The 12054-nt window shown below is 37.4% G+C and overlaps 1 protein-coding gene across 14 annotated transcripts in view; it reads left to right on the top strand.

Annotated features, from left to right (window-relative positions):
• Positions 1 to 11532, top strand: part of LOC131242445 (uncharacterized) — a 61594-nt gene extending 50062 nt beyond the window's left edge. For 2 of the 14 annotated variants that reach the window (XR_009169619.1, XM_058241073.1), the window contains 2 exons: positions 7260 to 7321; positions 11265 to 11532. Coding sequence is in view for 6 of the 14 variants with exons in the window: in XM_058241073.1 (XP_058097056.1) it covers positions 7260 to 7321; positions 11265 to 11402 (200 nt within the window). In the remaining 8 variants the exon portion in view is untranslated. The other 12 variants (XR_009169617.1, XR_009169612.1, XM_058241071.1 and 9 more) reach the window with 11 other exon arrangements.
• The last annotated feature ends 522 nt before the right edge of the window (positions 11533 to 12054 follow it).

Below are 12054 nucleotides of genomic sequence, written 5' to 3'. Positions count from 1 at the left end.
CCAAATCGACATATGGTTGGGCCAGTCTTCCTCCATCTAATCCAATTGAGCCAATCATATACTCAGAGTTATCAATTATTCGAACCGTTCATATGACTGGACCTGTACTCAATGATCCAAATCGTTAATGAAAAGGGGCTAGTTTTCAGTGATCCGTACCATTCATATGATCGGGGGACCATTTCCGGTGATCCTAATTGTTCTTATGACTCGGCCATTAATTATGATCAAATTGTCCATATGACAACTCATTTTTTTAATCCAAACAATAACATGACTGGGTCCATATTAATTAATCCAAATCGTTAATATGGTTTGGCATGTCTTTCATCATCAAAGCCATTCGTGTGACTGGGCAATTCATATACACATACTTGCATCAACTGATCAAAGTTGTGAATGTTGTCGTGTTGATTTCTAGTGACCCAAGCTGTCCGCATGGTTGGTCCTATATGTAGTGATTCATGTTGTTTAGATGAGTCAATCCATTTTCTACATGTAAATCTGTTTGGTTTGGATGAGCTCATTTTGAATGATCTAAACAATTAATATGGCTAGGCCGGTGATCAATATTCCAAGCCATTAAGGTGGTGGGCAGTTTTTTGTGAACCATCCCATTCATCTAATTGGGAATATTTTTGGTGATTCAAATTGTTTGTATGCCTTGGCCCATTTTCTACGATCCAACTGCCTACACGATTATAATGATCCAACCCATTCATATGACTAGGCCTATATTATTGATCCAAATCATTAGTATTGTTGGGCCAATCTCATCTAAGGCGTTCATGTGATTGGGCCAGTTATACCAAGTCTTGTATTGGCTATCTTAGTAGGCTAATGTGGTCGCAATGATTTTAGCCGATATGCATGGTTAGGCCTATTTTCTGTGATCTAGACAGTTCATATGACTAATCCAGTTTTCTGAATTTTAGAATGTTTTGTTTGGATGAACTCATTATCAATGATCCGAAACTTTCATATGATTAGGCCCGGACTCAGTGATCCAAATCGGTAATGTGAAGGGTTATTTTCAACCAATTTTTACCTTTCATATGATTGCAGGACTATTTTTTGTGATCCTGATTATTCTCATTACTCAGCCTATTTATTTTCAAACTATTCATATGAATGAGCTCATCTTAATGATCCAAACATTCATATGATCCAAATGGGTAATGCGAAGGGCTAATTTTCAATGGGATTATTTCTAGTGATCCTATTTGTTCATATGACTTGGCCCATTTTCAATGATCATAATGTTCATATGATCGAGCTCATTCGAATGATCCAAACATTCATATAACTTGGCTCGTCTTACGCAATCCAAATCAGCATATTGTTGGGTCAATCTTCCTTCATCTAAGCCTATCATACGATTGGCCAATCATATGCTCTGAGTCGTATCTAGCGATCGCTCATTTGAATGATCTAAACATTCTTATGACTTAGCTCATCTTATGTAATCCAAATCAGCATATGGTTGGGTCAGTCTTCCTTCATCTAAGCCTATCATACGATTGGCCAATCGTATGCTGCAAGTCGTGTCTAGAGATCACTCATTTGAATGATCTAAACATTCGTATGACCTGGCTTGTCTTAAGTTATCTAAATCAACATATGGTTGGGTCAGTCTTCCTTCACCTTAGCCTTTCATACAATTTAGCCAATCATATCCTCAAAGTCATATCTAGAGACCCAAGATGTGAATATAATGGCCATCAAATGGTCCGAGTCATATCTAGAGATTGGCCAATCATATGCTCATTCATCTAAGATCATATGCTCCGAGTCGTATCTAGAGATTGCTCATTTGAATGATCCAAACATTCATATGACATGGCTTGTCTTATGCAATCCATATCAGCATATGGTTGGGTTGGTCTTCCTTCATCTAAGCCTATTATACGATTGGCCAATTGAATGCTCTGAGTCATGTCTAGAGATCGCTCATTTGAATGATCCAAACATTCGTTTGACCTGGCTTGTCTTAAGTTATCAAAATCAACATATGGTTGGGCAAGTCTTCCTTCAGCTTAGCCTTTCATACGATTGAGCCAATCATATACTCAGAGTCATATCCAAACACCCAAGTTGTGAATATAATTGGGCCAAGTTCTAGTGACCCAACCCGATCACATGGTTGGGCCAACTTTTAATGATCCATTCTAGTGATGAAAGTTGTCAATATGGTTATGCCAATTTCTAGTGACCCGAGCTGACTGCATAGTTGGTTGCTTTTTTAGTGATCCATGCTATTAAGATGAGTTGGGCCGTTTTCCACATTTGAAACTATTTGGATTGGATGGGCTTATTCTCAATGATCCAAACAATTAATATGGCTAGGCATGTACTTAGTGTTGCAAATTGTTAATGCGGTGGGCTGGTTTTGTATGAATTATACCATTTATATGATCGGGACTATTTTTTCTGATCTAAATTATTTCGTATGGGTCAACCCATTTTCTATTGGCAAATTGTCTATATTAATGGACTCATTTTAATGATCCAAACAACTCACATAGCTAGGCTTGATTATTGATGCAAATCATTACCACGGTTCAGCGAACCTAATTTAAGCCCTTCATGTAATTGGGCCAAGATAGTAGGTTAATATGGTTCCAATGATTCAACCGGGCATATTTTCAGTGATCTAACTTGGTTGAATAAGTCATCTAATTTATCAATTATAGACTATTTTCTCTGGATGAATTCGGTATCAATTATTCAAACCGTTCATATGACTAGACTCGTACTCAATGATCCAAATCGGTAATGTAATGGGGCTATTTTTCAGTGATCTATACCATTCATATGATCGGCGGACCATTTCTGGTGATCCTAATTGTTCTTATGACTCGGCCATTGTCAATGATCAAATTGTTCATATGACAGCTCATTTTAATGACCCAAACATTAACATGATTAGGTCCATATTAATTAATCCAAATCGTTAATATGGTTTGGCATGACTTTCATCATCTAAGCCGTTTGTGTGACTAGGCAAATCATATACAGAGTGTTGTATCATCTAAGCTGTTAATGTTGTGGGCTAATGTTCGGTAATCCATAGCATTAGAAGATCTAGATTATTTTTGGTAATCCAAATTGTTTATACGACTTAGACAATTTTCTATGACCAAACTATCCATATGAATGGTAACATTTTGATAATCCAAATAATTCATATGACTCGGCTTATAATATGGATCCAAATTATTAATATTGTTGGTCCAATGTCATCTATGCTGCTTTTAATGTTTTAAAAAAAAATTTATGATGTTTTTATGATTGGGCCAGACCCATGTTTAGTGATCCTAATAAGTTAATATGGTTGGGACTATTTTCAGTCTTGTTAGTTGTTCCAATGACTTATCCAGATTTATGAATTCTATATTGTTTTGTTTGGATGAGCTCATTGTGAATGATTTGAAACTTTTTCGTGTGACTAGGCCCATACTCAGTGATCCAAATCGGTAATGTGAATGGCTAGTTTTCTATGATCCATACTGTTTGTTCATATGATTGGGGAATTATTTCTAGTGATCCTAATTGTTTGAATGACTTAACTCATTTTCTATGATTAAACTGTTCATATGACTGAGCTCGTTTTAGTGATCCAAATATTCATATGACTTGGCCCGTCTTAAGTAATCCAAATCAGTATATGATCGGGTCAGTCTTCCTCCATCTAAGCCGTTCATACGATTGAACCAATGATATACTCATAGAATCGTTTTTAGAGATGCAAGTTTTGAATATAGTTGTGCCAAGTTCTGGTTATCCAAGCCGATCGCATGGTTGGGCCTATTTTTAGTGATCCATTCTGTTCAGATGGGTTGACCCTTCTGCATTTGAAACTATTTTTGTTTGCAAGAGCTCTTCCTGAATTATCCAAACAATTCATATGGCTAGGCCTGCATTTGGTGGTCCAAATCGCTAATGTCAAGGGCTAATGTTCAGTAGTCCATACCATTAGAAGATCTAGATTATTTTTGGTAATCCAAATTATCTGTACGACTCAGACCATTTTCTATGACCAAACTATCCATATGTCCAAATCGCTAATGTCAAGGGCTAATGTTCAGTAGTCCATACCATTAGAAGATCTAGATTATTTTTGGTAATCCAAATTATCTGTACGACTCAGACCATTTTCTATGACCAAACTATCCATATGAATGGTCTTATTTTGATCATCTAAATTATTCATATGACTAGGTTTATAATACTGATCCAAATTATTAATATTGTTGGTCCAATCTCATCTATGCTGCTTTTAATGTTTTTTTTAAAAAAATTCTAATGCTGTTTTTATGATTGGGCCAGTCATCTACATAGACCCATATTTAGTGATTCTAGCAGGCTATAAAAAGAAGGCCAACTTTTGGATGGATGTGATCACTTGATTGGGTGTTTTTATGCATTCCGGCACATGGAGCACACCTAATTGTTAGGTTACATTGATTGATTGGACTGTCCATGTGTCCTTGTCCAGCTAGGAGCACAAGTTATAGAGCCATTAGAGTGGCTCTGGAAGCACTGGATGATTTCTCTTCATTTTAGTATTCTGCAACTCTTCTAGACTGAGAATGACTTTAGACTTGGAATTTGCTATTGGTTTATTCTCCCTAAGAACGTTACCAATGATTTTTATGCATTCATCATTTTTCTTATATTCCACCTTTTTTTCTTTTCACTACAAGCGTTTGGCATGATGTTCTTGATAACTCTCTTGTTGAAAGTTTAAATGGTTGTGATTTGAAGTGTTTGTAGTCCCTATTAAGATTTGTAATTCTCCATTGTATTAATGATGCTGGTTATTAGATTTCTTTGATTTAGTTCTTTCTTCTTGATGAATCCATATTAGTTGAAGAAGGATAGTGTTTATTATCATGCCATCATGTTGATGTCAGCACCATTATAAAGACAAATAAAAAAAGATACAGATGAAATCATGGTTTTATGTCACAGATGACAACAACCTGCGTAGCAGGTTCTAAGGATGCTGATTATTACCTACTTTTCTTACTTTTTGGGTTTCTTTTTGTTTTGTTTTGATTTGTTTTTTTTTTTTTTGTTTTTTTTGTTTTTTCAGGTTTTTTCAGATTACTTTTTGATGGGCTTGTTTTTCTAGTTACTGAAAAAAAAAAAAAAAAATTCATACTTAAAATGATGACGAAAAATTTGCTTGTAGTGTATCCAGCACCATATATATAGGAAACTGTTTCCACTTGTTCCTTGTTCTTGCATTTATTGGTTCTGTCATTGGGTTCAGTTAGAAAAGTAGAATTAAAAGAGGGGAAAAAAAGGAAATTTGTTTTGCTATATAAGATTAAAAAATGCAAGAAAAGGGCATTGAAGAGCTTTGGAGCTTGGTGTTTTTTGCTTTTCAAACTTGATGGCTCTTTGGAGTTTGGTACTCCTTGTGTGGGAATTAGTTGCACAGACTGTCTAATTAGGTGCTGCTGATGCTTAGACCTGCACTCCCGCTCCTGCTTCCTATCTGTTTATACATGCCAACATTTTGAAACTGATGCGTCCCTGATCCCGAACCCAAAACTGTTGCTGATTCAATTCCCACTTTGTGCATCCATATGAGGGATACCTCATATCCTTCTTACAAGTTTGTTGAAGCCTTCAATAACAGTTTTTGTATGTTAAAAAAAGGTTTGTTTTATCTTTCTTTTTTCCTTTGTAAAATTTACTCTTGTATTTTTATTTGGTGAAGCGAGTAACCTTGTTTGCATGAATTTTACATGGACATTTGCAGAAGATTGCTAGTGGCCTTGTATTATTGTATCTAGTGCTAACACTTGTTCCCTAACTTGAGATTCTAGCAAATATCCCCTATCATGCTAAACAAACTTTTTGAAATTGGATCCAGTCGTTGATGTCAGAAATGTAACAGAAGCAAGTTAAATAGGAACCATGAGAAAGAAAAAGTTTCTCTATGATGCAAAACCAAAATGGAATTCACAATTGCAATAGACTGAAATTTCTATCTCCTGATTTGCTTAGAGGTATTTTATTGAAGAAGAAAAGGATTTGGAGAAACGTGTTTGCCTGTTCTTCATTGACACCTTGTATGGCTAAGAAAGTACAGGTAATAAAATGAGGGGTGTGCTCTATGGTTGTACTGGGCAGAAGTGGGGTCCAAGTGATGTATTCACAACATCCAATCCATCGATGCTTCGCCTTTACATCCAGGGGGCAAAAATAAACCCAAAGGAAATCTCAGGTGGGCCCCAAAACAGGAAACAAGTTGAGTGAGTGCCCACCCTTTGTTGGGGCCCTTTTTCACCAACATTTCACCTGAAATGCCAAAATGAAAATAATAAGAACACTTTCTACTGTATGCAATTCATATAATCCTTCACTAAATATCACAGTCCAATAAACAATTGTATGATGGCGATGTATTTCAGTTGTGAAATTTAATTAGACTCATGCATGTTGAGCTGCCCACAATCTGCCCATGCACAAGCATGTAAGATCCAAGCCATTCATTCTCTAGGCCCCATTACAGACTTTGGCCTGGTCCAATAGCCAAGTCAGTCCAATTGATCTAACCACACTCTTTCCATGAATGCAAGCAATTTTATGTTATTTTCAAGCCATCCATTTTCTATAAACATTGTAGCCAGCTTTATATCAGCCTAGCATTGGGCCTAATGAATGACCAGATATAAGCATTGGTGGTACGATAATTAGTGCATCTTGTTTGCACCATGGTACTCCGTAATAGTAACTGTGGCTGTAATGACCACCACCGTTACCTTTACGATACAGGTCATAACAGTTGTTATGGTCTTTTTTTATTGGAAAAAAACTTAACGGCCTTTAGCAGGAGGGGGGGGGGGGGGTGTTACAAGCCATTACAAGGGCCATAACGGAAATTAAAGGTCATTTTTTCTGTAACAGCCGTTACAACCCCGTAACATATAATGGTTGCTACCTTTCCTTTACGTAATGGCCCTTATGACCCATAACAGCCGTTATTGCACACCATGGTTTATACGCTTTGCAAGACACAATAAACAGGATAATGGCCTGGCAATTTCTAAGTCATTTCGCACTATCTTCATTTGGGCTCCTTTCGTAGACAGGAGCATTCGACACCATCCACAGTTCCCCAAATTGCTAAGTTGGCGGGAATTTCAAGTTCTAGGAATTGGTTTGTTCTATATGCGTCTTCTAATTTTTAGTCACTTTAGTGCATGTTTGCTCAAGGCCAATAATATGTTTCTTCTTGATAGCTGGCTTGAGGCCGCTAATGAACAGCTCAGTTGCTTGCAATTCACACAGAACTTCCATACAGGTATTGCTCTCTGTGCATTCTAGTTTACTTCCATCTTTTATTTCTTCAACTGTCGGAATATGCCTTGAGGAATTAGACACCATAACCATGTGGGCCAATTTTCTCGTAATTTGGATCATTCATCATGCAGTCCTCATTTTGGGTGAGTCAGCCCACAATATCTCCCTGGTTACACAATCTTAACAGCATGCAAATCCATGGACAAATATGAACATTCACTTAGGACTGTCAATGGGTCGGGTACGGACGTTGGCTCCTACAGTACCAGTAGGCTAACCGCATTCAGGTCTTGCCAGAGATAGGTCCTTTAGGGTCCTACACATTTGCCACTTCAATACATGTTTGGTGTATAAATGGGCTCTCTCATATGTGTGTGGCTTAGGAAACCTTATTCCATTGCTAAAATCATCAAAATGTATTAAAATATATGAGTGTTAAGTGTAAAAAATTAACTGGACCCAACCCGGACTCGACTTTAACAGGGTCCTTTACATGTACCCAACCCAAAACGACTAGACCCTATTTTTAACCGGGTCTAAAAGGTGAGACCTGAACCCCACCATTTCCTAGCATGTCTAGATGATGGGACCTGGCACATCAAAACTAGGTTGACTCCATTGGGTACCCATTGACAGCCCTACATCCAATCAGTTGGATTTTTGGGTTTAAGTCATCCTTTGATAGTCCAATCTCTATGAGGTATTTGCTAGTCTATAGGTTTATTCTTTCTTCTTCAATGGTTTTTCTTTCTAATTTCCACATCTCTAGGATTATCTAGGAAAACACTGATGATGGGGTTTTTCTAGGCTTCCTTAAAATTATAGTGTTTTTCTAGTCAATTTAAGTCATAGATCTTTGTGCAGCATTCCGTCTGTGGTCGCAAGGGGATCCGGGGATCTCAGGTTTTCATGTACAGGAAGAAAGAAGGGCCTGCAGCAATATATTCTCGCAAGAGGGGTGAGCGACAGCCCTGTTAGGTTTTGCTTTTCCCATTAGAGGCGGTGAGGGCTTTGTTGTTTCCACCACCCGTAGGCTAACCGCATTCAGGTCTTGCCAGAACTGGGTCCTTTAGGGTCCTACACATTTGCCACTTCGATACATGTTTGGTGTATAAATGGGCTCTCTCACATGTGTGTGGCTTAGGAAACCTTATTCCATTGCCAAAATCATCAAAATGTATTAAAATATATGAGTGTTAGTGTAAAAAATTAACTGGACCCAACCCGGACTCGACTTTAACAGGGTCCTTTACATGTACCCAACCCAAAATGACTAGACCCGATTTTTAACTGGGTCTGAAAGGTGAGACCTGACTGCTTGCCTCCAAGTGCAGAGGTTCATAAGTAATATCCTGTGAATACAGGGTCGATCCCACAGGGAGATGAATTGCGAGAAGGAAAAAATCAAATGCAAAACAAACTAAGTAATAAAAACTAAACTTATGATTTGATTTTTGGATTTTTGAATGGATGTAATTCAATTGAATAAAAAAAACACCCAAGCTTCAAAGTTCCACACATAGATTAATGTTCCAAAATCATGATGACTTGGATAACACAACTAGGATCTGAGCACTATGGTCAGCCTAATCGGAAAATAAAACACTTTAAATATTTTAATAAATGATATAAAAGATTAGAAAATAATAGATTTGCACCATTGACATATATTCTCAAGTGTCAGTGATTTTAAGTATTCAATATCTATAGGATAATGAATATCAAAGAAATATAACAGGTTGAGAACATCTCCTATCTAGGAAATCTGATTAATCTAGGGGTAAGCCTATCCATCAATGTAAATCTCATATGATGGAAACATATGGATCTTACAAGAGGATAAAAACAAAATCTAAATAATAGATAATATGCATACACCATTATTCTCATCATTAAAACAATCAATCATCATAATTTAAAGAAATATTAAACCCATGTGCTTCCCTTCTAGCTTGGGCTAGAGGGAACTTAGAAAAACATAATTAAATTGCAGAAATAAAAAGCAACAAGAAAGAAAGAAGAAAAATTGTAAATAAAAAAGATCTAAAAGGAAAGAAACAACTTATAAAGCTTTAATAAATAAAAAAAACTCTTTAAAAAAACCCTAAATATTGCTCTTAAATGCTTCTAATGATGCTTTAGAATGCCCTAGGAGGCCCTATTTATAAGTAGGGAACTCCAAACTTCGTACAAAGTTGAAAACCCTAGAAAACGCCTCAAATATACGTATTTTCCCAAAATAGACTTCTCGCCGCATAGTTCGTTTAAAACAGACTTCCTGCTGCGCAGTTTTCCAAAATAAACTTCACAGCTTCAAAATACACTTTTTTAGGACGATTTCAGGATTCTTCACTTCAAATCTTCGATTCTCTTCATTCCTCGCTTGGTTTTCTTGGATCTTTGGCATGTAAATTCTTCAATCTTGATCTCCTAAGATCCATCCATTGCCTTGGTGAATTTGAGCATCAAATTCTTACTTTTTAACACCTTTTTCAATCCAAGCTTTTAAATTCACATTGCAACACATACATGAGTAAAATAGAATATTAAGATGATTTATGTTCATAAAACCAAGATATAAATGGCGAAAATTATGCAATATTTGAGTCTTAACAAGACCTGAATCCAACCATTTCCTAGCATGTCCAGATGATGGGACCTGGACACATCAAAACTAGGTTGACTCCATTGGGTACCCACTGACAGCCCTACATCCAATCAGTTGGATTTTTGGGTTTGAGTCATCCTTTGATAGTCCAATCTCTATGAGGTGTTTGCTAGTCTATAGGTTTATTCTTTCTTCTTCAATGGTTTTTCTTTCTGATTTCCACATCTCTAGGATTAGCTAGGAAAACACTGACGATGAGGTTTTTCTAGGCTTCCTTAAAATTATAGTGTTTTTCTAGTCAATTTAAGTCATAGATCCATGTGCAGCATTCTGTCTGTGGTCGCGAGGGGATCCAGGGATCTCAGGTTTTCATGTACAGGAAGAAAGAAGGGCCTGCGGCAATACATGCTTGCAAGAGGGGCGAGCGACAGCCCTGTTAGGTTTTGCTTTTCCCATTAAAGGCGGTGAGGGCTGTTGTTTCCACCACCCAAGCTAAACCTGGCCAGACCTCAAGGACAGAAGCTTACCGTGAGCTGGAGTGTGTGAAGATCAAACAGTGCCATTGGATAATGCACCTGATGGTTCCCAAAAGGGGGAGGACATGTCCGATGGGTAAGGGGTCGTTTGGGAGCGTTTATTTGATATCCATTGGCAATGCCATAAATCCATGTGAATTGGAATCACAGAGCGTGTATTTGATATGCATTGGTAATTACCATGGAATCCATGAGAATTGGAATCACCAGTTATGTTTGGCCACCTGTATTTGGAAGAGAGTAAGAGAGACGACCATAATCAGTAGTGCGCGCGCAATCTGGTAATCTGAACCACCAATTTGTGTTGGGTAGCCTGTATTTGTGTATTTGGAAGAGAGACTGAGAGATGACTATAATCAGTAGTATGTGTGTAACCATTCATATTACTAAGCTCTTTTCAAGTTATCAAATGCCATGACTATTTCATGTTGTGCAGACCACTTGGGCTCGGGATCTGCCTCATTTTTTGGACCATGCCCTAAAATGCGCTGGCAGCAAATATGGACAGCATGGATTAGACATACTGATTTTTCAGCCGTTTGATTTCATGCATGCAATCATGAAAACCTTGGTATAATTAAGCATGCATTTCCCTTCCAAACCAACCATGGGCGACAAGTCATAATTGTTTATCTGCTATTGAAGTTAGTAAATAAAAAATCAAACGCCCCTTATACGTATTGTACCACGTTTGCTATATTGGTGTTTTTTGCACATGAAAATCCTGCATTTGATTACACCACAGCAATCACATACCTTAGATCTATTTAAGCTAATTTTTTAACCAGGAACATTGTTAGGGCAAATCGCTGACAAACAGAGCACACTTTACGTGTCCCACGATGTGTAAGTGGGCCTCATCACATACATCAACATGGATGAGATCATTTGCATGGATCATTAATGTCAATAATCTATTTTGTGTAATCCACCCTTGATGACACATCCCTCTCAAATCAATTTAATTAGGTGATCCAAATCATCCGATCAATGGCTATGGAAAAAGATAATTTATATCATTAACACTTTTTGTTTGATCTTTATATGAACCATCCATCATGCTGGACACATCATCAATGGCCTGTCCCTCTCAAATCACTTTGATTGGACGATCCTAACCATCGAATTAATAGCTATGGAAGTGGATAATCCATATTGGTTGTAATGTAAAAGGTTCAATCATTGATATGAACCATCCATCATTTGGGGCATCCACTCAGTGGCCCATCCTTCTCAAATATCTTTGATTGAACAGTGATAACCACCTATCAATGGATATTGAAATGGATGATTAGTGGTAGTTATACGTGAAAAGGCATGATTATTTATGTGGACTGCATGTCATGTGGGCCTCACATGTGAACCAAATCTTATCAAATGACTTTGACCAGATGACACTAAGAATTGACATAAACCATCCATCTTGTGGGGCCCACATTTGATGGCCCATCCGTCGCAAATCACTGTGAATTGATTGAGCCTAGCCATCCAATCAGTGGTTTGGGACATGCATAGTCTTGGAAATGGACGGTCTATACTGAGGTTGCTAGAAAGATCTAAGCATTAATGTGATTTCTCCATCATGTGGGC

This window comes from Magnolia sinica, chromosome 4 (genome assembly GCF_029962835.1).
Source record: "Magnolia sinica isolate HGM2019 chromosome 4, MsV1, whole genome shotgun sequence".
NCBI classification, from domain to species: Eukaryota; Viridiplantae; Streptophyta; class Magnoliopsida; order Magnoliales; family Magnoliaceae; genus Magnolia; species Magnolia sinica.
This window is presented reverse-complemented; position numbering and strand designations above follow the sequence as displayed.